This window comes from Caloenas nicobarica, chromosome 3, assembly GCF_036013445.1.
Source record: "Caloenas nicobarica isolate bCalNic1 chromosome 3, bCalNic1.hap1, whole genome shotgun sequence".
Taxonomy (NCBI): domain Eukaryota; kingdom Metazoa; phylum Chordata; class Aves; order Columbiformes; family Columbidae; genus Caloenas; species Caloenas nicobarica.
In genome coordinates, this window is record NC_088247.1 from 77,548,187 (window position 1) to 77,575,225 (window position 27,039).

The following is a 27,039-nucleotide window of genomic DNA, read 5'->3' on the forward strand; positions in this document are numbered from 1 at the left end:
GAGGTGCGGCCCGGTGGCCGGGGGGAGCCCGACAACCGCGGCCTTATCAGCGCGCCGCAGGCCGGCTCGGGCCCGGGCCACCGCGGGTCCCCGGCTGCCGGCCCATGGGCGGCGGCGGCGGCTCGGAGGCGCCTCCTCCTGCCGCAGACCCGCGCGGCGCGGACCGGCTGCAGCAGCAGCAGCACCAACGCCGCCGCCTCGGCTCTGCCGCGCCGGCCGCATGGCGGGCTACGCGCCGCGCCTGCCCTGGCTGCTGCCGCTGCTGCGGCGGGCGGCGCCGCCCCCCTGGGCTCGGGCCGCCGGTGGGGCCGCCGGCCTCCGCGCCCCGCCGCGCCCGGCCGGCAGGTGCGGGCCGCCCCCTCCGTCGCTGCCGCCGCCGCCGCCGGGCGCTCCGTCCTGCAGCCGCCTCCTCCTCCTCCCGCCCGCGGCGCCGGGCAGCGCCCCGCGCTCCCTGAGCGCCGCCGCGGGCGCGGAGCCGCCGGCGCCGCCGCGGGGGCCGGCGGGCGTCTCGCCGCGCTCCCAGGCTCGGAGGCTGCTGGCCCTGGCGCACCCCGAGCGCTGGAGACTGACAGGTACCGGGGGCCGCCCCGAGGCTTTGTCCGAGCGGGGAGGGGGCGGCGGGGCGAGGCGGCCGCCCGGGGCTCCCCCAGCCCGGCCCGGCGGGTCTCCCGGGGCCGAGGTGCTCGGCGGGCCGGGTGCGCAGCCGGGTGGGGGTCCTGCCCCGCCGCCTGCCCGCGGGCGGGGGGCGCTGCCTGGAGCGGCCCCAGGCCGCGTGAAGGAGGAGGTCGAATGTCCCTCCCGAACCCGCGCGTCTGGTAGCATGAGAGCACAGCGTGAAATCTTTGAGCGAGCATTTGATAGGTGTAAAAGGCTAAAATCGTGCTTTCCCCCTCCCCTCCCACCCCCTTGCCACCTCTTCATTTACTGTTCTTTCGAAGGGAAGGCAAAAGTTTTCGAAGTTGCAGAACTCCCTGTTTTGCCCGTAGTGTTGTTGGTTAGTGCCTCTCTGCATATTCAGTGCTGGCTTCACAAGCAGCCTGCGGTAAACTCAGGCCTGAGACTACACGAAAAGAAGTAAAAAGAGGAATCCTAAGTGGTTTGATTTTTTTTGTGTGTGTGTGTGTTCTTTTTGTTTGTTCGTGGTGGGGGCTTTTTGCGTGTTTTTTGGTTTTGTTTTTTTGGGCTGTGTTTGTTTTGGTTTGGTTTTTAATGCATTAGATATATTGGAGTTCTACCTCCCAAGAATTGCTTGTCTAGAAGTTTTGTAAGTTGTTTTGAAAAATATTTATTTGTTTTTAGTGTATATGGTAAAGTCAAACAGTGTTGTATAAATTGTGCCCTTAACAGAGTGATATCGTCTACAAAGAGTAGCAACATTTTTTTTTCTTGGCATTACATTTCACGGGGATAATAGGATAGTAGTTGTCAGTAAGAAAACAATATAATATTATTATTTGGTTTGGTGGTGGTGGTTTTTTTTAACCCCACCTTTATTGGTGGACAGCACATGTTAATCATGGCAGTGTGAGGCCTGTAGGCTTTTGCAAAAACTTGGGTAGTGTTCATGGAACGAGTAAATGGTGTTCAAGAGAAAAGAGGTGAGGCAGGCGGACTTACATAAAGAGGTGGTTTTGAGAAAGATGAAATACTTTGTGCAAGATTTTATTCACAGTGGGTAGTTACAGAGCTTCGTTACATGTTGGCATTACATAGCCAAAATAATTTGGATCCAAATGAATTTTTATAAGAAATTAGAAGTATTTTAATGCTGTGAACACCTGTTTCATGCAGCTAATACCGCTGTCTTGGTTGTGCAGAATAAAAGCAGAAGAAAATTGATCAGACAGGGCTGGATGGACAGGGGAAAAGGTGTAATGTTCAGTAAGGCTTCGGTCTTGCTCAGGCTTATTTTTCTTCATTGGCTTGTGGGCTAAAAAGTAAAAAAAAAACACCCTTTGCCAGTAACTAATGTTCAGTCTATTCATGTTTTATTGGAGAAGTGAGTAGATGATCAGATAGATTACCTGCTGATTTTACAGTGTAGTCCTTTGATTTTCCCACTGAAATTGAAACAAATGAATCAGTTATTTTAAGGATGGCTTTTAGGAGCCAAAGGCCCCTAACTAACTGAGAAATTAATTTGGTTTCCTTTACTGGGCACTTGTTGCCTAGCTTGTTTATTGTGGGCAGGGCAGAGTAGGGTATACTTGTTTGTAATTGTGTTTTAAAATAGGGCTCAGTATGCTTAATCTGTGCAGTCTGCTGATGGTTTTATTTAAGTAAATAGACTGTCACAATTACTAAAAATCAGATACATGCAGGTTTGTCTTTTGAGATAACAAAACAGCCTGAATTAAAGTTTTTAAAAAACCCACAACACAACAACTTGATAAAAATCAAATACTGAGGATGGAAGAAATGTGCAGATGTAGTAACTGCTTTTCAACTTTCTGTTGGTCTTGGTTCTAGGAGAGGAATAACTTTATTTAAAATTTTTCTTTCTTGTTGACACTCTACTTAAGGGAAAACTTTCATTGTTAAATTGTAATTAATTGGGAGGATGGAAAAGCTAACAAGGAAGCTACTTTGCATCATTATGGAGTGTGGGAATACTGAGTAATGAGTAAAATGCCTTTTAAGTGGTTGTAGGGAAATCACATGTGCCAGTTGTATCTAAGATATGTTAAACTATGTTGCATTTTGTTCCTGTTCCATATTTGTACTGAGAAAGTAGTCCTCAAAACTCAGTGTGTCTGCTTTTCCTGCATGCAGAAGAGAGGAAGGCTAATGGTTTCACTGGGTGAAACAATGAACCTAGGGTAAATAATTTAATTTCCTCTTCAAGTCCATGTAAGTGGTAAGCAAATGCTGTGGGATCTCTTCAGAGGCTTCACAGGTGCAGTTTTGTTTTGCAAGAAAGTTTGACTCTTCCTGATCTTTTGCATTTTATGTAAGCTATAGTTGGTAACATAGGTGTATAGCATTACTGCTGTGGAGTGATACACACCTTTTCTGTGATTCCACGTGGTACAGGTTGTGATATTCTGCTTGTTGCAGTTGCACATTGACGTTCATGGTCACAGACGGTGAAGTAGTTGTAGTGATGCCAGTGAAGGCCTGGGGAGCAGAGGGTGATTTGTGAGGAAGCTGAGCAAGACTAGGATCACCTGTCTTGGTGTGGTGGGGAGATGGTGTCAGCTGAGGAGATGCAGGTACAGAGGAGAAGGTGACCTGCTCTGGGTGTGACTGTCACCAAAAGAGACTGTCGCACCTTGGTTTACAAAGGGCCTCTTCACCATCTGCTGGCCAAGGAAGTGATGAGCTCTGGCCAAGAGTCCCAGCAGGCTGGCACGTAGCACCTCTTGCAATGCTCTCCTTGCAGAAGGACGGGGTGACCCTCCACAGGCTCTTAGGCATAAAAATAAATGTACCAAATATCTTTCTGCCAGAAAAAAAAAAAAAAAATCTGTGTAATATGTTCCATGTTTCCTCTCCAGTTACTTCTAGAGTTGGGTAGAGCTGCAAAAACATTTTAAACAGGACATGTTTGCTAAATTTTGCTGTTCCTATTAACAGTGGTAAAAAGACAGCTAAATACTATGATGGGAATTCTGTTAGTGGCCACGGTTTTCTGCAGTGACATTAGGAGTTTGTAAATTTGCAAATTCTGTAAAACCTCCCAGGTTTAACAAAGGAGGGAGGTAATTTTAGGAGTTCTTTGGCTGATCCTGTGCAGTCAGTTCAGGTAAACCTGTGTCTTCAGTGTGTCTTCCCAGGGAAGACGACAGGGCCATTGTTTAGATTATTAAATCCTGCTGTGTGTGCGAGGCCACAAAAATGCCTTTTCAAAATGATGCCTTTTATTTCCTCCTGCCTCCTTGTTTCTCCCTGTGAGAATCTCTCTGCACTTTATCCAAACCACACTCAAAGAAAACAATAGTTGTATTGAATTGTAAAGTAAGCACAAGGAACTCTGAAATTTTTAATCCCATAGCAAAGAGTGCCTTTTCCCTGTGTAACATTTCCTGCCCACTGAGCCAAAGAAAGGAGGTTTGTTTTGTACACAGGTCTTCTCTAGAGATGTGCAAGAGATGTTATTTCATAAGTTTTATTTTAGAATTTTGGACATAATTTGTAATAACTATCTTCCTATAGGTTAAAATTTGCCATGAAATTGGAAGACCACTGCCTTATTCATAATCTGATTTTTCTGTACTTTAAAGTTACACCAGAGATGTACTCTTCCATCTTTAAATCTACGGCAATCCAATATTTCTCATTCATGTTTGTAGTTTCTAATGAAGAATAAATGCCTATGAAAACAATTCTTAAAGAAGGGCAATTAAAACAAAATTAAAATGTTGTACTTAAGACTACCCGATTTTATTTCTTTTTAGATGTATTCTTTGTAATGTAGTTCAGAAACTATTTTAATAATTAATTTGATTGAGGTAGTACGCAATTTGAATATTTTGTACAAGATGCAGATAGGAATGTAGAACATATCAGCTGTATTGCTACTAGTAAGTCATGCTTTTGGTTATTTATACTTGTACAACCTGACATTTCTTATGTTAAGTGCTTGAGTAGGAGTATCTTTGAAAATTTCAGCTATTTTAGGAAATTAAATTGGACAGATAATATGTATTTAGTTTGTAGTAACATTTAAATGGTTTAATTTTGAAACTTTTGCTCTGCCAAGCTTCGTGGCATGAGTTTGAACATCAGCAAGCAATCCACACAGTGTTAAGGACATGCTTTTTCTGCCTCCATTTAAAAATTAATGAAAAGCCAGCCACGTGGTATCTCTGAAAAATCATTTTCCATACACCCATTCCACTCTCGACAGTGAGGCAAATTAATTTTGTAGCGTGCATAGTGGTAAGGAAGCTAGTGGGAGCAGAGCGGGGGCTCACAGGCACTAGAATACCCTTCTCTTTGGAAGCCAGATTGAACCCTGGTCTTGTCAATCTTGTGTGCTGTCACCCTGTAGCTGGGAAATTCCTGGCCAAAATTTGGGTTCACCTCCGAAGTCCATGTATGTGGCCACTGTTTTTTGTTACTGTAAAGTGGTTCTGCTCATCTCAAAGCAACTCAACAACCACACTTAACTTGAATTTCCTGAAGGCAATTCTTGTGAGTTTGAAATCGTAATTCCTGTATATATGATACAGACAGGGATAATGTACTGGTTTTTTTCTCATGTGCAGTGTGCCTTTTGTAGAAATCAAATAGGCTTACATGTTTTTTGTTGTTTCCCCCCTTAGTTTTTCTTCTGATTTTGGTATGAAACTCACAAAAGGTCCAAGAAGCCTTGTAGCTTCATCACAGAAAGTTTGCTTTGCTGTGGCTAATTGGTGACAGTTCCTTATTTTAAATTGGTGGTGGACTGTTAATGAAGCTACTTGGATAAGACAACACAGAAACAGTAGCTGCTGAACACTGTGATCGGTTGGGTGCTTACAGCTTTTTTTCTCTGCAGAATGTTTTTGCTTCACTATTTGTGTAAATTGTGAAGATAGAAGAAATAATAGCAAGATTGGTCTGACATGAAGATTCTTCTACACAAGATAAATATGAACAAATTAAATGCTTCAATTTTGAACACATGGTGAAAAAGAAGCTGTGCTCTCTCCTGAAGATGTAGAGTTATTTTATTACTTTACAACATTTGGTAATTAGAAACTTTGCTGATTTTTACAGCTGAGGACAATTGATATCATGAGAAAACACAATAGAAATTTTAAAATATTTTGTCTTTGAAAGGAATTGTGGTTTAAGTATCTCCAACTGAACTCTCCAAGTGTGTAATTAATGGTTTATGCTATTTTAACATGTTGTGATAAAATACAGAATTTACTATTGTTTTCCTGCTTTTCTGAGTGAGCTCTATACTTCTGCTGTATCTGAACTACAGACTGGTGCCTTGTCCTGAAATAGTCCAGGAAAACTGTTGAAAACATTCAGAGGTATGAGCCGTCATTTTATTGTGAGTTTTGATGGGATAGTAAGCTTTTAGGAAAAAAAAATGATAGCATTCCCCTTCCCTCCACCCTGAATTGCATTTATGTTTTGTGCGTGGATGATGAGTTCTCCGAATATGTTCCACAACGGGGGGGGGAAAAAAGTGAAAAAAGAAAAAAATCAATGGGTTCTTAAACAGGCCTGTTTGTGATAAGCTATTTTTTGGATGTCTTAAAAAGACTAGCTTGTGGTACTGTTCATATTGAATAACAAATTATAAACTAGAGATAGCATTCTGGTTTTGCTTCCAGGCGGAGGTTTCACACAGCTCTGCGTAGGGCTCCTGTCAGGCTGTGTGCCTTCTCTTCCTCTCCTGTGCAAAGCGACAGGCTTATTTGCTCTTCCCTTTCTTGGGATTCCCCAAATCCCTGCGTTCTGCTCTGCCTGGATGGGCACTTCTGTTAAATATCTTCTCTGAAAGCTCCTTTGACAAACCTTTTATAGCCCTACTCTGCAAGGGCTCCTTGAGATTTTGTTTCCTTCATAGCAAAGGATTCCTGGCAGGTCTGTCCTGTTTGATCATAGGAGCCTCGCTGAGGAGCTACCGAGGGGGGTTTCTGTCAATCCTGAACGCCCAAAGACTAAAAGAACAGGCTTTCCTCAAGGTGATAGACTTCCTATGGTAATTGCGTCATCTAAATGTACTGAGCATGAGAGATGCCACCAGCCAATATTCTCGGGCTCGCTCCTGTGCTGGTATCTTGCTGTGCCATCCAAACCCTGGACACTGGTCTTGTTCATGAGATATTGTCTCAAATGCATCAACGGTCTCTTTTGTTTAATTCTGTGCCACAGCAATTTTCTGCAACTGATAATTTCTCCAAACTGTTGTATAATCCTGGTCAGTAAGATGACCCACAGCATGCCAGCCCTTTTGTGAGCTGTATTGAAAATACTTTCAGTAAGTTGTGCAACTGTATTGGTATTGTACCAAAGCAAGCAGTCTTTGCCATTTGAAAACCTGAACTGCTCTTTTGTGCTCAAAAAAATAACAAAAGAAAAAACACCACAGATTCAAACACCACATCAACTGTCTATAGAATACTCCTATAAACATTTTCTAAAAACCGATCATCACTGGGAATAGTAACTTGCAAGACTCAGTAACTGATGATATACGCAAATTAAGACAACTCCACTCAAGAAACTAGCAGCTTTCCAAAATGCACCAGGAATACAGTATCCAACTGTGCCATCAAGACACAAGCTGTATTTTTTTCTGAGCACAGCAGTGCAGTTGTTCTTAATAATGTAAGGAGGATGATTCCAAAAATTTCTTCTTGCATGATAATAGGTGCAGTCCAGATAACACATATGAATTTACTTTAACTCAGAAAGAAAACCACGCCAGTCATACCTACCCTAGAATTGTACAGAACATCCTTAACTGCTTACAATGTATTTTAAAAAAAGATTCTATCTTGAAATAAATATTTGCAAAACTGACTCTTTGCAGGGTTGATACCAGTCCTTCAACCTCCCTATATTAATCCAAAACAAATTCCTTGTAGGCCAGGGTTCTCCAAACAGAAATGGACTTTGCCTGACTACTAAATATAAAACTTATCAGTGGATCTTTCTCTCATAAAAGAACAATCGAAGAGCCCAATCCCTGTGCACGCACATGATAGAATGTAGTAGACTTCATTCATCATTCCAGATGCCCTTGTAGAAATTCAATGTTAAGCTAAAAAAGTCACTGTACATTAGAATAAAACTGCACAGATAACTGGTAAAGGACAGACATTCTCAGTTACTGGTAGGAGGGTGCTTGTCACAAATCCAAAGCTTGCTTTTTGATCTGCCAGCCCTGATCTTCAAATGAAACCAGTAAAATACTTAAAATATTCAGAGAGGTAGAATTCATAACCTTACTGAATAGTGAAAACTGTTGCTGTGTTGCCGTGCTCTGCCAAACGTCATCATTACCTTATTTTTCTGTCCTTCGTCCCTGATAGGCTTGAATGATCTTAATTCATCTGAGGTCAAATCTTTCTGTATTTGTGTTTAAAATAGTCTTTCCCCTGACAGGCTCGTGAGCCATTTTTTGGCTTTGTACACTTCCACACACTGTACTGGGCGAGAAGGATGCTCTGGTAAGAACCAGCAAAATTAGAGCCTTTCACTCTCTTGGTGGTGTTTGTGTATGTAGAAAATTGGGTTATGACTCTTTGGAGTCAATGTTCTGGAGAGAGGTTTCTGATAGCTCTGTGTAGTTGTTGCCTGTAAACGTCCTGGTTTATCAGTTGGTGATCAGTTCCTTGCCCCCAAATACATCTATGAAATGAAGCTGCAGATCTTCTGTCATGAAGCAAGCTCACAGTAGCCTTGAAAAAGAGCATGATGATCTTAATAGTCATAGAGGCATCACTTTGTGCATCCATCTGGATTTCTGTGCAAATAGACAAGCAAAATGTTTGCGTAATGTTTCCAAGAGGACTGCGCAGCTGTTGCTGGAGCCAGCTTGCCTTGTCTTTGCTGCCGTTGCCACTTTGTCGTAGCCCTGATTTGATAAGTTCCATTGAGCTGCCTTATATTTGCTTTATTTTCATCTCACAGCCTACAAAAAAGATTTACTCTAAAAAATAAAGCTTCCAAAATATGCTCTTTTGTTTAACATAATTTTCTGGGTAACAGAGTAACCTATGTGAAACTAATACTATACAGTTTACTCTGACCTTTTTTCTGTCAGTAACAACCTTCAGTGTGACTGAAGGGTCTTTGTATCTGGTTGCTGAACACCTCGCACTCCTCCCTTTAGCCAGTTATCACAGTGACAGCTCTTCTTGGAATGAGGAGATAGAGTGAGTGTTTGCTGATTGCTGTTTCTTCAATTAGTCAATAGTTTAAAACAACAACAACAACAAAAAGAGCAACATGTTGGCTTCTGTCCTGTGTTCTAGTTGTTCTGCTGGTGTAATCAAAGTGAGAGCTTCAATTAGGGAACCTTATTTTGCATGTGGTTTTTTATTAAATTAATAAAGACAGATATATTGCTTAAGGGAAAAATGAAAAAAGACATCTGGATTATATAAGTTTTCATCTTCGGGACTGCATTGTTCTGATGTATTATTGATACTTCGTGTAATGTTTAAGTAGTTTAGTAGTCTTCGGTTTGTTTTATGTACTAGTATTTGCTTTTAGTTCAGTTAAGACTGTTGGAAGTTACTTACAGTGAAACCCACACTAGTTTGAGTGAAGAGCTGAAGGCAAATCCAAGCCAGGAAGGTTGTACCATTAGACAGACACATATGGGGTTTTTAGCCATACAGTCCTCTTCCTTCAGTTAATATTTATATATGCACTTTGTACATCTTGTTCCAGCCATAACTGAGAAGTTGTCTGGACTAGAGGAGATTGAGCTGCCATGCAGCACTGTGCTTATAAGCAACACTTTCTGTCATCTCCACCTGCCTCACAGACCAGCTTTTCCAGACAGGAGGTGACCTGGCTTCTGTTGGACTTTGCTACTTCACACCAATGCAGCCAGCCTGTTAATAGGGTCACTCATTCTTATTATTTAGCTGGTAAATAATATGCTTATGAGATGTGTGTATGGTGTGGATCACATAAGCTTGCAGCAGGAAGTCTTTCCCTTTCTACTCTGGCTTCTTATGGTTTCTATAGTTTCAAGTTAAAGATCCAAGTCCCTTATCTAGTGGAAGGTGTCCTTGCCCATGGCAGGGGGCTTGGAACTAGATGATCTTTAAGGTCCCCTCCAACCCAAACCACTCTGTCATTCTGTGATCTTTCATGTGCTTGCTGGCCTGAGTATAACGCAACGGGAAGATCACAAACAAATCGTGAGTTAGAGCCACGGGCTGCAGGCTGGATGCAATGGTAAGAATAAAGGGATAAAGCATGTTTGGGCAGAGTGTGGAGCTCTCCCGGGACTGCTCTGAGGCACTGCAGGTGAAGGTGCACAGAAGCATCTGCTTTAGGCAGTGGCTGGTATGTATTTTTTTGTACCTTGAATTCTGCATCGTAAATGCACAGCTGTATTTACACTTCAAGTTACAATTGAAACAAAGCTTTCCACGTGTGTGTGGAGGTGGTAAGAGGCACCAAACCATCTGTGACAGATGTTAGAAATACTGGCAGCAGTGCACTGCTGGGAGGCTCTCTGCTGTCTTCATTGTGGAAGTAATACAAGAAGCTCAGTAGAATGGAACTAAAACTCAGGCAGCTTGAAGATTTTCAGTACATTGTCTTTTTGCCTTTAAAGGCATTATCTGCTAGTCGTTTGTAGCAATCCTATGGTTGGTTGCTCTAGGTGTGGGGTTAGCTGTTGGAAAATTACGCTGTATAAATGGCATTGTTTGTTGTGGTTCGGTGGTTTTCATATCAAGTTTATTCAGTTTTTAGTTCAGATGGGGTTTTTTCTAGCTCTCAGCCTTCCAAGTTTAGCTTGCCGTTTCAGAATCAAGCTGTGTTCTTGGCTCAAGAAATTTCTTCGCAGATTGAAGTTCAAAAGGCCAAGTATTGGTCCAGTGTGATTTTCTTACTCTCTGATACAGCTTCAAACTGTTACACAGGTTGTTCCATGGGTGATTTTGCAACTGGAATTCAGGAGCTCTGCTCATCAGCAAACATACTAAATCAAAGTTATGCTATTATTCTTTTAGACCAACAACAGTAAAGAGCAAACCAAAACAAATGTATATAAATGTTGCCAGTCAAGAGTAAATCAAATGGTTCCTTCCCTCCAGTAAACTTGCGTGTTTTAGAATTCTCAGATCAGATCTTTATTTCAGTCCATTGCTATCTCAGAAATAGCCAACTGGAAGCTTTAATATGGTAACAAGCATGAATAATAAAACCCAAACCAAACGGGAGTTGGAGAGTTGTGTGTGAGATATGAAAAATTTGTAATGATTAATGCTTTCTAAGGATGACATTTGTGAAAAGTTAACTTTGTTGGATGGTGGTGTGGAAGGTTAGACAAGAGAAGTGATTCCAGGACTGTGCCTGTATACAGAGGCTTTCAGGGTCTTAAAATGTGCCTTACCTAAGTTAATTTGTACAGACACTTGAAATATCCCATTTAGAACTGGGCCTAGTGGAATGCTGATTATTTAATACTGGCCCTCTCAAGCTTAATAGAAATTTCAAGTGGAAAATTATTTCATTAATGATCTTGTAAATTCAGAATAATTTCCCTTTCCTTTTCCGTGTTGATTTGCAGCTGCTGTTGGTTTTCTGACAGTTTCCAGTGTCATTACCATGTCAGCCCCTTTCTTTCTGGGGAAAGTTATTGACATTATTTATACAAATCCTAGTGAAGACTTCACTGACAGCCTGACCAGCCTGTGTGCCTTGCTGAGTGGAATCTTTTTATGTGGTGCTGCTGCTAATGCTACTCGTGTCTACCTCATGCAGACTGCAGGTAAGAACAGAAGGAAAAATGTGGTACAGAGAGTCATCTTTTTTTCACAGACTTAGGATATCTAATGATCTGAAATAAATTATTGGCACTGGCTGAGAGATCCTCTTGGAATCAGTAGCTTTTTTTACCAGATCAAAGGTAAACTAATAGTGCAAAGGTAAGTATGCCAGAATAATTGTTCACTTTTAGTTACTGTTGCATGACATCTTAAAGCTCACTCTCTTCTGGTAAATTAAAACTCTGTAATGTTCCTTGTTCAGTGCTGCATAATCCTGTGATTTTTTCTGTTATTGGTGTCTGTGTAAAGTCTTGTGTGCCATGCTTAGTCAAGCTTCTGTTTCTGACAGGACAAAGAATTGTGAAACGTTTGAGAACAACGATGTTCTCCTCTGTTCTGAAGCAAGAAACCGCTTTCTTTGACAAGACCAGAACAGGAGAGCTGATAAACCGCTTATCTTCAGATACAGCCCTCTTGGGCCGTTCAGTGACTGAAAACCTCTCAGATGGTCTCAGGGCAGGAGCACAAGCGTCTGTGGGGGTCGGAATGATGGTATGGTACTCTCTTCTCTGCTTGTCCTTTCATGTAGTTTCAAGTTTGTTTCAGTTCTGTTAGGTAAAGTGTGAATGTGATCAGTCCAGACACTGTTGTGTGTTCTTGGATACAAGTGTATTTCACTGGTTACCTGCAATAACTTTTATGTTCTGCATTGCAACAGATGATGTGCCTGTAGCCACTTGATGTTTAGTCACAATGCCAAAATACGGAGAAAGAAGGTTCAAAACAAGCTACTGTTGCTGCCCAAATTTATCAAGCCAAAGTACAGGAGGCAAATAGCTTTACTCTGTTCTCACTGAAGATATTAAAATCAGTGATAATGTTCCCATGGTTGTAGGTAAAATATGGTGTGAAGGGCCGGAGGACTTTTTAAGTCATTGAAGTTGGTTGATTCTGGTTAAGGCCTAAGCGAGCAAAGGCAGCACTGAATATCAAATTACTGCTGAGGACTTGTACAAAAAGGGTTAGTCTATCTGCTTTAGTCTGTCAGTAAAGAATATATTTAGGTAGGAAGTGTGTTAATGAAGGCCTCAGTGCAGTGTACCAGTTAGTATTCCTTTGTGGTCAGTTGGATTGCACAAAAATCTGGCTTCCTTTGATTTTGTTTTGTGGCATTATTTTTATTATGCTTATCTGAGGAAAGATACATTGGTTGAAATTATCTTAAATGAAGGTGTGATAATTTCTGCTGTCTACCTGGAGTTAAAAACAGATAGCAAAAAGTCTCCTCATAAAAATAAGCTTCCAACATCAATGTGATTAGAAACTGTTAAGAAGTTTCCACTATGAAGCTTTAAAGCTTTAATACTTTGTCACTGGTAAGGGTTATGGCTTTCTCTATTTATGTAAGCAAAGAAAGTCTAAGGTTTTGTGTTACCATAGGTTAAATGGAATAACTTTAGATAAGGCATTCTGCTCAAAAATGGTGCCATGATACAGTGTTAAAAGGTTGCCCAGAAAGAAGAGATAATTATCAAATAATTACAAAGGCTGTCAAGTTGATTTGAATTTTTCTGGAGGTTTTTGTTTTCAATACAGAAAGTAAGGTGAAATTAAAGCACATTAGATCTAGTTTCAATAAATCTTACAAAAATAACCTAATTAGGGGCTGTGATGATGATTGTTACAAGTGATATGGCTTTGCAACAGTAAATTAAATCCTTTATTCCAGGTAACAAGCATTTGTGAGTGTAGGGAGCAATGGTGACTCCATCTGTTCCTCAGTTACCCAGAAGCTGCATATGATATTTCTCTTCTCAAACTTTCTGTATTACACTATCTATTTAAAAGTTGTGAGAGCGCTTTAGAAATTATAATAGCTTACATCTTTTCAGCATCCCCAAGAGATTTCCTGGTAGGCCTGTTTACAGCAGTTTAAGATACTTGGCTAAGACCACACAGCGAATCAGTGAGAAAACGAGAAATAAAATCCAGACTGCTTTGCTTGTAGTCCTTTCTTCTAACCATGGGATACATCCCAAATGCTGTGGAGAAACTGATATTTTGCCTGGAAGAAATAAAACATGATAAATTCATGTATTCAATCAGTATTCAAGAAGAGACTGGACAATGCCCTCAGACACATGATGTGAACTGTGGGGTTGTCATATGCAAGCGACTGGAGTTGGACTCAATGATCTTTGTGGGTCCCTTCCAACTCAGGACATTCTGTGATTCTACAAATGACAGCATGGCAGCACTAAATTACAATCTTACCAGTTTTAGAAAACTCTAGTGAGGAAAGTCGCACTTCAGTATTCCAGTGGTTATTTTTAATCTGAACACTAACCCCTGACACGTGCCTTTTTCTTCTAGTTTTTTGTGTCTCCTAGCCTTGCTGCATTTGTTCTGAGTGTTGTGCCACCCTTGGCTGTCATGGCTGTGATTTATGGAAGATACTTGCGAAAACTTACTAAAATGACCCAAGATTCTCTTGCAGAAGCAACACAGGTAATCTTTTGACAGATGCTTTCTAGTTAACTTCAAAGTTGCTCTATTGTATTTAGATTAATATCTCTGAAGTTCCAGATCTTCTGAAGATAATTGTACTGTTCATTGTCCTAAGCCACGCTGAGCCTGTAATTTTGCACCTGAATAGTATGAAAGGTAAATGTCAGTAACACTAATTCATAGATCTCAAAACCAACCATGGTTTGGTTTTCCATAACAATAAAATCTGGAAGTACCTTAGGAATTTGGAAGTGGAGGAAGGGATAAGGTGGTTAGGCTTTAGCTTTGTCAGAATGTTAAAAAAAAAAAATCGAGCCTATGAAGTTCTGTATAATTTGATACTTGGGCTTAAAAAACCACTTTTCTATGGTTATGAGTTTGAAGCCGTCAGAAGCATCCTAGATGGGTCCATCCTTTAAGACTATTTTGCTAGAAGGTCCTTCTTTGAAATGAATCCTTGATGTTTGACCTTGTTGTCAGCTCTTTAATGTTTATGAGGCTTGACATTTCTTAAACTTTTCTGGGCATCTCAGTACATACCCAGATATTTGGGAGAAAAGCAGAGGAAGCTGTTGTTTTTAAAGAGACTGTTGTAGACGGGCCCTCATTGTGCTCACTGGCTGCACTGAAATATTGCAAAGCGTTATTGGAGAATAGTAGTGATGGTGACCTTTTCCTCAGAAGCTGAGGGTGGGGAAACATCAATAAAAAGCATAGAAATGTAATTAGGAAACATCTGGTTAAAATAGCCACAGTTGTCAGCTGTTTTAAACTTGGGATGTCCTTTGTAGGACTTCTGCAAATCGTCTGTGCAGAAGAAAGATTAGCCCTCTTCTGTTTATCTTCCTCATCCTGTGGTGAAGGGAAGCTCGTGCCTTTGTAAACCAGGTGTGGGACTTCACATGAACAAGCAATTCAGTGTTCCATTCAAATTTTCAGGTGGAACGAGGGCTGGAAGAAGGATAATTATATTTTTATATCCTATTTTTACTCACAAAAAGGGGCCTTGTTTTTTGTAACACCATCACAGTATCTATTAACAACTTAGTCTAATTGGTTGCAATTGAGATCATTTTAGAATTAATACTCTTACTGTTTAGGAGTGAACATAAAATACTGAGTTGAAATGAGACATGAGTAGTGGAGCTCAATTAATTCCTAGTGTTGCTTTGATCAAATGAGTGGAGTTGTTTCAGGAAATAACTGCAGGCTTTCTTGCATGATTTAGTGTAGAATAGAATATTCCTTATGTTTCCCCTCCCCACATTGTAATTGCAATTTATTGAGAATAGTCATTTTCTTATGTGTGTTGTTCACATCAAATTAAGGGGTTTTTTTAACCCTACTTTTGTATTTTTCTCTCTCTGCTAGCACTTAAGGCAATCTTGAAGTTCTTTTTAAACTGCCTGGGCATGCAGTTTACTTTTAACTTACTAGAATTTTAAAAAAAGGGGGGGAGAGGGCGGAGAGGAGGGCATGAGAAATTTTTCCACTGGTATCCAAAGGAATGTATTTGGAGATTAGCGTAGTGATATTCATGTAACTTTCAAATGTTCTTTAATATGAACATTCCAAATTGTGTGTCTATGTGTATTTGTTCTGTTCTTTCCTTTAATGTAGTTAGCTGAAGAGCGTATTGGAAACATAAGAACAGTTCGAGCTTTTGGACAAGAAGTGGCTGAAATGGAGAAGTATACAAATAAAGTTGATTATGTGCTACAGCTGGCTAAAAAAGAGGCAGTAGCTCGGGCAGGCTTCTTTGGAGCAGTAAGTATTTTTTATGAAAGTAAACCAACCATGTTATGCCAAGTGTCAATTATTTTTAAAATTCATGAGGATACTTTTAAATCTGCAAATAAATCAAGTGTAAACTGAATCTACATAAAACTGTGGGAAGACTGAACTTAAATCAGTCTAAATTACTGTGAAACTGCACCTCAGGATACAGTGGTATAATAAAGCCAGTTTAAGCCTCTATTTCTGTCCTGCACCCCATAGCTTGGTACTATTTATCTGAGCCCGTACCTCCTATTCAGGGAACTAAACTAGTGGAAACCTTCTCCCACCATTAGTGTTTTACAGGTTTGGGTTCCTGATGAGATGAGCATCAACTGTAAAGAAGCTGGGAGTGGGGAGGGAGGGTGGATGTGCATTTTTCCATAACAGTTTGCAGCGAGTTTGCTTAATCTAACTGCAACAAAACTGCAGACTGTCAACTCTTCTCCTGTAATGATGATTGAGAATGATCTTTGGTGTTCCTTTTAACCTTGGGGAGGAAAATAAACAAACAAACCCAAACGAACAACAAAAAAGTGTTGCTTGCTTTTTGAATGTTTGTTGGATAGCACAGCACAATGTCACTGGCTGGCTGGCTGGCTGTCTGGCTTGGTTTGCTTTAGAATTGGTTTTGTTCAAATTTAACTCAGTCCTATAAAAATCCAGATACCCATAGTATGGGAATTCTTTTATTGGAAGGAAAATTCTGAAACAATATTTTAGAGGATGAAATTTAAGATGGTTTTGATAAAATCTGATTTCTTTTTTCCTTAGACTGGCCTTTCTGGAAACTTAATTGTCCTCTCAGTCTTATACAAAGGAGGATTACTAATGGGCAGTGCCTACATGACAGTTGGTGAACTCTCATCTTTCCTGATGTATGCTTTCTGGGTTGGAATAAGCATTGGAGGTATGGAATGAGAAATTAGATTTTCTTCACTTCGAAGCATTACAGTCAGTATGGGGGTGGGAGGGAATAAGCTCTTCAAAAATCTGGCTTACTTAGAAAGTCTCTTCCAAATGATCTTCCCAAGAAATCATACATAATTTTTTTCTGAAGGGTTAATGAAAACAATAATTTATAACGTAATCTTAATAAGACCTTCCATTTTTCCAAAGGGGATACAGAGGTTATTTTTTCAATGTGTGTATGTGACAGATACATATTACTTTAATTTTCATTGAGTCTAAATTAAGATACTTGGTATATTGTATAAAGAAATAATACTGATATTATATTTCTTACAAAATGTGTGGGTCTGTGCTAAACATACTCTATTTAGAAGGGCTTGTAGAATTTAATTGTAAGTCAGTGCAGAGTGTCTTAAGCTGGAAAAGTAAACACAGTGCCAGCAGAACATCACACACTGGTGCTAACCTTTTGTCTTTCCTTATTGACTGACTCCTCCTCGAAGCTCAGACTCTATAATCTACTGGCCCAGAAACAAACCGTTCATCTTTTTGACAGAGCAGTCTTCAATACTGCCTACAGGCAAAAATGAAGATAAGCTACTTTGAAGTTTGACAACTGATGGAAGGGTTGGTTGTTTAAAATGAGTCTGTTACTTCTGATAGGCAGGCAGGGCAGTGCAGCTCATCTGTACTCTTGTAAGAATAAGCCTGCTACCATGGGAAGCATAAAGATCTGCCTGAGGGCAAAATTCGCAAAACCTGCTTCCTTGGATATCAGCATTCTAGTGGCAGCCATTCCAGCTAATACACCCTTTCTTCTCTGCTTAAATCATTCAAGTTTGGTTAACAGACCTGGCACTGTGAAAACACGGGACAAATTAATGTTAATTAAATGAAAAATAAGGCTAGAAACACTGATAAATTATAATTTAATTAACTTTTATTTGTGTTAAAAACATCTTTTTCAATATTCTACTTAAGATTATTGAAGAATATACTTCTGCAGAGAGCTCATTCTCATGGGGACTCTGAAGTAGAGGTGCCACAAGAGGCTGGCCTGCCTTGATGTCTACAAGGCATATAAATCTTCAGAGTGCAAAGTCTTTTTGCTTGGTGTGTGTCATAATCCATACACATAGGAATTAATGCAATGAACTATAAAGTTCACTGCATAATTTGGGACTTTGCCCCTTTCTGTTGTAACACTTCGCTGTGTTTTCCACCAAATGCTGAAGACAGGTTAGGAAAATTAAAAACATTTTCTAATTAGTGTTTGCTGTCCATATTATACAACGCTTTTTCATGAGTGGTTGTGAATTTGCAAACCTCTGTGTCTCAGTTTCAAGGTACTCTCTGATGCTTGTGCCTTCTCCCCTGTGCCCTACTCGAGGATGTAGACACTTTGGCTCTTTTTTCCAAGCAGACAGCTTCTCACTGTGCTGGCGCCTCGTGTTGCAGCTTTCAGAGAGTCCTCAGCAGCAGCATGATGAAGTGCCCTGTCTACACTGACAGACTCATGACCTTGTGCTGCACTTGTTGCTCTGCAAAAATAAAAAAAACCTATTTTAATGTACCTTGAGTTTTCTGCCCTCCTGAAATTACTCTGAACACTGTATGCATTTCAAGGTGAAAATGGGATTCAGAGATTTGAATTTGGTTCCTCTACTTTGAAAGACACACAAATGAAGAGATAAGACATTTTCTGTTTATGTCTTAGGCCATTTTTGGTTCTAGGTTGGTTTCTATGTTTATCTCAGCTGGAAAGCCCTTCAGCCAAGCCAGCTCCGAGGTGACTGACACAGCTGCTAAGAGCTGGGATCCAGTACTATATGTAGGCCTTGTCCTTAACTTTTGCTTTCCCTGGTAATGTTTGAAGCACGCTGACTAGGGAGATATATTTCTTTACATTATCTGTTCTCCACATGGCTTCTCAAGCATCAGTTCAGCCTTAGGTTTTGTGCCCTCCCTCTGCTGTGGCTGACGCGGCCAGGCTCTCCCATGGTAGTATAACCCTGTCTGGACAAAGAAGGGCATTGAGGGTGCTCCGTTCTACAGAATGATTTTGTAAATATAGCTGATTGTATGCAAGGCTATTTCTCTAAAGCTGGATGCCGTTCTTCCTGACATGAATTAAAAAGAGTTGCTTTGCTTTTGAGTATACGCAAGCTTAAGTGTGTTAACTTTTCTGATTATTTCTTTTTCTTCAGAATGATTTGTTTTACAGATATAAATAAGAATAGTCAATTGGGGTTATTGGTAGCTCTGAAGTGAGACTACGCAGGATTTATATCAACATGCCTGATAGTGTGTTGGAGAAAAAGATTCCCTACAAGTCTGATGCTTCGATGCTGGTGATGAAAAGTACAATGCAAATTTAATGTCTCATGTGTCTTCCATTCCATATGGATGCATAATACTCTTCTGTTTTTTGTTTAGGTCTAAGTTCCTTTTATTCCGAACTAATGAAAGGACTAGGTGCTGGTGGACGTCTATGGGAACTTATTGAAAGGAAGCCCCAACTGCCATTTAATGGTGGGTCCTTGGTTTGTTATTGTTCTTTGGTTGATTTTTATCTTATTGGTCACCAGTATTTCAGAAGAGCTGTCCTCTAATTTAGAAAACCTTTTAAAGGCTGCTGTAAGAGGAGGAATCAGAAAGGAACATGCAACAGACCTAAAAGATTTTTTGAGTGAGCTCTGGCTTTAGGGAGTTTTATCTTTTGAGTTGGTTGATACAGAGGTTTTATTTTGAAATGCTGTTCTTCAAATTTCTGTTCTGCTTTTGTCTCCCTGCACTGGAATTCCTCAAGTTCTTAATCTGATGGACACCAAGTCACAGTCTGGCCTCTGTCTCATTTTTCTTCACAGCTGCAGGCCAGTCTGTAGGATGCTTTTCAGTGTGCATAGACTTAGTGAAAAGTAACAATTGCCTCCATCCCTTGGAGACAATGACTTGGAATAGCAGCTATTTGTCCAAAAGGTAACCACCAGCTGGCTAATGCACACACTCTTGCCTGCAGCAGTGCATCTGGCTTGCACTGCCTGCCGTGCCTGACCGCCCAGTGCCACGCTGCAGTTTGTGTGACCTTAGGCTTAGTACAACTGTTGATTTCATCATCATTTGGACGTGATTTTTTTTTTCAGTCGGGATTATTTCTGTGGTCTTCATCATTACAGTGGCCCCAGTGCGGAGTCAGCAGTAATATTGGGGTAGAAATTGTCTTTCCCACTGAAGGTATTGAATTATTTAATTACACCAATAGCGACATCTGGACTACAATCTTTATTTCATAGACTGAACAGAAATCAGACAAAGTTTCAGACATCTTACAGAAAGCTTCTTTTAAGTTTCCTTTCAGTATAAGCTAAATACATAGGAAAGGATATAAACCTTTGTCTCCAAAAACTAATTATAGTTGATTTCTGGCTCATCAGACAATAAAACTGAGAGACTATTTCTCTACTGTCCAAACCCACCTGAAACATCTACCCTCTTGGCTACTTAGGTTTTATTTTCGTGGACATCCAGCTGTTGCTGGTGACAACAAATATCTCAGGAACAGATTATAATGCCTTTTTTTTTTTCTGTATCTAGAATCCCAAGAAGAAACAAGCACAATCCTGTATATAGCTTTAAGATATTTTTACAGTGATATATAGAGGAGGGACTTGTGGTCCCAGACTTCCCGTATTGCAGTAGATTTCAGTGTTTCAGGCCGTGGAATAGACTGTGTAATAACTGGAACTGAGAATAAAGATAAGCGATTACTTGTTGCTTTGATACTAGTAAGGATTATGCTGCTAGCATGGGATTCAGCAAATACATTTATTTTCCCGAAGGAAGGTATACAGACCATTGTGCTTTTACCTAACAAACAAGTTACAATGTGTATGTCCCTGAATTAAAGTCAAGGAAGGAGTCTGAAATTGTATGCTCTTGCCTTTGCCATTTCTATGCTACCACTGTTGAACTGAAAGCCTGAGAAGAGGAGGTAATCTGGGAAAAAGAAAAACAAAATAAATTATTTGGTCTAGGTACAGCTGGACTAGTGAAATCTTGAGTGCTACTGGTGATGTCTGTGCTTCTGATCCACAATTACTTGTTTAAACAAACATGGGCACATTACCGTGTGCTGTGGCTAGCTGGGCTTACTTGTGTGCTGCATCTGAGAAGAACTAAGGGTTTGAATCGCATGTCTGTAGCATGAACAAACACTAATTGAGTGTTGCTCTGGTGCTGCCAGTTTTCATGAAACTGACAGGAACTTCATCAGTGAGACCATCCTTCGGGAACACAGCACCACTGTCTGCTTAGTTTGCTTTGTATGGCTACATTTAGCTGGGATTTAACAGGGCTCGAAGAAATAGAGTTGCTTTGTTTTACCGGTTTATAAGCTTTTTCTAGTGCCGATAGTCTTTTAAGATAACTGTTTAAATAAAATGCACTTCAGAAAGAAGTTGGTTTTATTTATCTTCACCAGTCATTCATTCATCATGGTTTGTTATAGTATTTCACAAACTGAGATGCTAGTTTCAGTGAACTGTTGCCTAAGAGTTACGCTTCTGATTGGTCTCTGAATACACTGTCATCCTGAATTTATTAAATATACTTTCCACTTAAAAATCTAAAGAATGGCCATTAATACAACAAATGTAGCAGCAGCTTTATTCTGGTGACAGCCTCTGCTTAAAAGCCACCCAGTTAACAGGTGGTGGAAAGGGAACTGCTCTTGTTCGCAAAGGAGGGTGTTTCAGGGGACTTTTGTGGCTCGGTGAAAGGGCAGTAAGTGATTTGCAATGTTTATCTTTTTGCATCTGTTCTATGGCAACAGGACTTTGGCCTTCAACAATGTCATTTTATTTCATTGCTCCTAATTGACAAAGCTTAAATTGTTTATAATATGTTTAAAAATTAAGATAATTCTACTAGAAGTGAAGATTGTTAGTTGTTATGTATGAATAAGATGCAAATTCTCCCTCTTGCTGCAGGTAGCCTACAGGTTCACTGCTGGTGAGCAACCTGAAATTGCATTCAGGAAGGAGTGGTGCACCACACTGATTCAGTCATGGCTGAAATATAACCCCTGTGGTCCTGAATTGTGGCTTGCAGCCATCCCTAGATTTAACGTGGAGATAGATATTTCTATTGGGTATCTGTAAAGCAAGTTCTAGGAGGGCTGACCTGAGTTTTTTTTCTGTTCACGTTTCTGTATTTTACTCTTTGTCATACAGAGGGAATCACATTAAGCAAAGATACATTCAGAGGTGCTTTGGAGTTCAACGATGTTGAGTTTGCATATCCAACACGTCCAGAAACATCCATTTTCAAAGATTTTAGCCTTTCCATTCCAGCTGGCTCTGTTATGGCTCTGGTTGGCCCAAGCGGTACAGGGAAATCAACTATTGTATCCCTTCTGCTGAGGCTGTATGATCCTATCTCAGGTATGTTTTGCATGTTGGTCTCATTCAGGACAATTGATGCTTTGCATCTCAGATGCACCTGATGAACAGTTGGGGTTCCTGTGCTTGATGTCCTGAGGTGACTGTTCCACTGATGGACCGTGCTTCCCTCTGGGACACACGGCTACCTTGTCGTGACGCCTGCATAACTTTGCATTTCTGATCCACCCAGGTGTCTTTGTTCTCAGCTCTTCTTTCCAGCTCTTTTCAGTACTTGCCAGTACACACTTGACTTCACTGTGTCTTAATTTAAGGTACTATCACTGTTGATGGCTTTGATATCCGTCAGTTAAATCCACTGTGGTTCAGGACAAAGATTGGAACAGTGAGTCAGGTAAGGAAAAAAAATTCTAAGTGAATGAAAGAACTTTGTGTGATCAACTAGCTGTGCCTCATTTTTCTTCTTTTTAAAACAACATAATCTGGCTTCTCAGTGAAATCCCTCCATCTCACCATAACTGCTGTTGTGTATGCTCTGTTCTGAAAATAAGTATTCAGAGCTAGTCCCATTATTCTGTAGTCCATTTTTAAATAATCATAGAAATTCAAAGTGTTAGCTTAGAAGAAAAGTGTGCATATGGAGACTGGAAAGGACATTGCTGCAAATTGTACAGGTATGACCATTTTCATGTGTGCTATGATTTGGTGAAGAAAGTAACACAAAGCTTAACATCTAATCACATTTTGTATGAATGGAAGTTACACAATCATATTTTACACAACCATTTGAAAACTCACCTTCCGTGTTCTGTGTTGTTTCTAGGAAACACAGTTCTATTAGGAAAGCAAGAAAATACAGCACCGTTGGCACTTACTCTTGTAGTGCCCACTCGCTAGCAAGCCCCAGACTCTGGAATTACAGAGAGATATTCGATGGTCTCTTAAACTGACCAATTAAAATACTCATGTTCCTTCCCTTGTCTCCCCAGATGCTTCACAGTGCAATTAAGTGTTAGGTTAATGTTCTGGTTAAAAGCATAAGGATAACTGGGTATATATTGCATTTCAAAACATCTATTTTATGTAATAATGCCACCAAAGGCTTTTGTACAAAAATTATTTTCCTGTGGGTACATTAGCATTTTTCTTTTTGAATGTATGTATTCCACTTAACAGTGGGAGATTCATACTGGTATTCATACTATAGCATGTCTCCTCTTTATTTTATAAACAGAGCAGACTTAGCTTGTTTCAGACATTTTTCCCATGTTACATCACTTTTTCTATCTTCCAGTCCTCTTCTCTAAGCTTTAATATAAATTAAATGCACAAAATGCCATGAAATCTGCATAGAGGTTAAGAGAAGAATCATCATTGTTGCAAACAATTATATGTAGTAAAGCACAAAGGGAAGTTTTCTGATGTATGGATGAATAGCTCTTTCTGAAGTCTTCCTCAAATAGTAGGAATTGAGGGTTATTTTTTTGAGTCATTTTGTCATATATTGAGTCATTTTGTCAAAAATTGTAAAAAAGCAAATTGGTTTTCACTGGCCATTTTAGTGTTAGCAGAGGTTTGTTTGTTTGTTTGTTTTTAATTCAGTTAAATCTAGCTTACATGTTCTTTTGTATGGATATAATAGAAAGTAATGCTGGGTGTTGTAAGTGAGATTGATGTTATTTGAGATATAGACAATACATGCATGTAATTACAGATCTAACATATTACTTATGTTTTTGAATTTATCAGGAACCAATTCTGTTCTCCTGTTCTATTGCTGAAAATATTGCCTATGGTGCAGAGGATCCTTCCACTGTGACTGCAGAGGAGATTCAGAAAGTTGCTGAAATAGCTAATGCTGCTAGTTTCATCAGAGATTTTCCAAAAGGATTTGACACTGTAGTTGGAGAAAAAGGCATTTTGCTTTCAGGTACATTTTTATACTGCTTCTTTCAAACATCTTGCTGCTATAGAGTGAAGTAAAAGTTATATTATTTTTTGTTACCAGTTTTTTCTCCAAATCATAGCCTGGCAAAAGTATTTAAAAAATCCCTCCTTCATCTCCATTTCCCCCCACCTTAAGTACATGTGCCTAATTCTGCTCAGCCCAGGCATTCAGTGAAAAATTACTTCACATCAGTTTTCCTATTTGAATTTACTGAGCTTTTTCCTCCAGGTGGACAGAAGCAACGAATTGCAATTGCTCGAGCTCTGCTCAAGGTAAGCAAGCACCCAGAGAGCTATTTAACTACTTTGTGGGGAGGCCAGAAGGGTTAAAAAGAAGGAAGTCTTTCAATGGGAGGGGTGGAAAAATATTTTTAAAAAGAAAATTGTATCTTTTACGTTAATGGGGAAGTTTAAAAAGGGCTGAGTGGTTTAACTAAAGACAATTTATGTATTTAAATGCTTCTTCCTATCTTTCAGTCATGTTTTTCTATAGTTCTTGCCAAGGCTGATGGTAAATCATTGTATAATGGCTTGCTTTCATAAGATTGGGTCAAGGATGAAAGAAGACTTTAAAAATATGGTGCCGGTGAAGTCATACATTACACTTCTCTCGCTGTGTTCAGATCTCTTGTCATTCATGGGTTGATTTTTCTGGGTTGCAGTTTACTAGCACAGAGGTGCCCTGTCTTCGCTTTGAGGGGAGCTGGTTTGGATTTGGGACGAGATACTATTTCCAGCACAATGTTGAGTCATTTTTTTTTTCCTAAGGGCTGGCATGGGTCTAGCTTTAGGGTTCTGTTCTGCATAAATTTGAGGAGGCCTCTGAGGATCAGAAGGAACAGAGCATTTGTGTTCAGGGGTAGCCATGAGGCCTCACAGGAAGGCAGTTTGGTGCTGGCGCTCAGCTGGAAATTTTGAGCCTTGCTGAACCAAGCTTATGTGCACATTAAGCTGCATGGGTCTCTATAGCATCCTAGCATGCCCAGTTCTGCTAGATTACTGGGATTTTTTCGTTATATCAGTTCTCTTTTACCACAAAGACTGAAAAGCTGATTACATTTCATGTCAAGTACACTCCATGGGAGTAGAGGCTTTATTTGGGGGGGGTGGGAAAAAAAGTTGTAAAAAATAAATGAGTAGTTGATGGGGGCAGGGGATGGGGGGAAGGGGATGCAGTGGAGTCACTTCTCTTCCAGATAAAGTCTAAAGCTTTTACTGTCAACTTAATCAAGGAAGGTTGGATTATATAATTCAGAAGAGGCTTCTTAGGGATTTGACTGCTGATGATTTTGTTTTTGTTAAATTTAATTGGGAAGTGTTCTTAAATGCTAGTTCTTAAGTACTACATATTTTGTCTGTGGGTGAAATACCGCTCGTCGGTAGGTTATTTAAATTTTTTGTTACTAGACAGTTTATATATAGCAAACCGACTGCAAGCAGAGGGTAGCTGAGCCTCTGTGAAAGATCCACGTAAGAGGAGTAAATAGGAAATTGAACTTTTGACAACAGTGCTGCCAAGTATGCATTAAAAAATCATCTTCTGCCTTTACTTTGTCTTTCAAATAGTTACCAGGTAATATAATGGTGTTCTGTTACTTCAGTTTGGAAAATCTGAAGATGGAAGAGTGGTGTTTCTATTCTGTCCTTGTAGCATTTAGACTTCTTAAAAGTAACACTTTTGAACAACACTCAGTTCTTTTGATGAAGTACGTACACTTACTTGGAGTTTTAAGCTGTATGAATCCTGTTCTCTATTGATACAAATATTTAGATCTTGTCTAATTGTTGTTATAACCAATTTTACTTTCTTTTCCAGAATCCTAAAATTCTTCTGTTAGATGAAGCAACAAGGTAAGAAAGAAAATAAATATAAACTTAAAAATTATCTGATCTGGGAGGTATTCTCCTTTCTTTCTTTCTCTGCATACCCTCGTACAAATTATCTAGCCCCTTATTTTTCTCTACCTACAAAAAGAATGTGCTTTCTAGAATGTGTGAATTGGTTAGGAAACCTGTGATAAAAGCTGTTTATGCAAGGTGCAAAGGATAGCTGGTACACCATGTTGTCATTTTTCATGGAGTTAAATTTGTTATATGTAACTTCATTTTGAAACATCTACTTAAAGCTTTTTTGTATCTTTAGTTTAAATGAAGATCTTAGTGTAAAACAAAGATGATTATACTGCAGAATAACTTTTTTTCCACTTAATTAATTTAGTGTTATTTCTCCATGCATAATTTTGCATATAAGAATATGTAATGCCTATAACTTGGATGTGTGCTCTAAGCATATTCACAAAGCTTTCCTGCAGTTCCATTGGTTCATCTTCACCAACAATACCAAGGGTTTGCAATTTTAGCAAAATAAGCCTAATGCATGCAAAACTGTCTTAAAATAACAAATATCCTCCTCTCTCCCCTCCTCACTTCCCATTTCTTACTAGTGCTTTGGATGCTGAAAATGAGTATCTGGTGCAAGAAGCTCTGGACCGGTTGATGGAGGGGAGGACAGTCCTAATTATTGCTCATCGTCTGTCTACTATTCAAAATGCTGATTTTGTTGCAGTCCTTGGCCAGGGTAAAATTCTTGAATGTGGAAAACATGAAGACCTACTTGCAAATCCAAATGGACTTTTCAGAAAACTAATGCAGAAACAAGCTTTTCTTCAAAACAGTGATACTTTTGCATTAGATTTACAATCCAGAGAAGAGGATGTATTAAAAGGAAATGTATGAGAGGATGTATGAGTAATGGAGTCTTACAAAGAATATAATTTATGTTTCAATTATGTAAAGTAAATGTTATATTTTTCCAAAATGTACAAAATATTCTTCTGAAACGTAAATGTGTTTAAACTTTTTATTGAAAGCTTTTTAATAATTATTGCAGCTTTTTAATAATTATTGCAACTTTTTAAAATGTCTATCACATTGAGATCATTTTAGTGTATAGATTTTTCTGCTTTGTGTTATGTTGAGACTATTTAGAATCTTGTTTGCTATAATGCACTGTCTGATGATGCGCTGCATTCTCAAGTAAGTCCAGTATTTTAAGACAAATTAAATGACAATCTTATCATTTTCATATT

The 27,039-nt window shown here is 39.7% G+C and overlaps 1 protein-coding gene across 1 annotated transcript; it reads left to right on the forward strand.

Moving 5' to 3' along the window:
* Window positions 1–104: 104 nt before the first annotated feature.
* Window positions 105–27,035, forward strand: ABCB10 (ATP binding cassette subfamily B member 10). The gene is given in 14 exon segments (XM_065632308.1): window positions 105–188; window positions 191–572; window positions 11,210–11,410; window positions 11,758–11,960; window positions 13,782–13,916; window positions 15,537–15,683; window positions 16,467–16,602; window positions 19,041–19,136; window positions 21,836–22,045; window positions 22,318–22,397; window positions 23,753–23,933; window positions 24,180–24,223; window positions 25,767–25,801; window positions 26,395–27,035. Coding segments are annotated over 14 exon segments (2,226 nt in total). The 3' UTR covers window positions 26,687–27,035.
* Window positions 27,036–27,039: the final 4 nt, after the last annotated feature.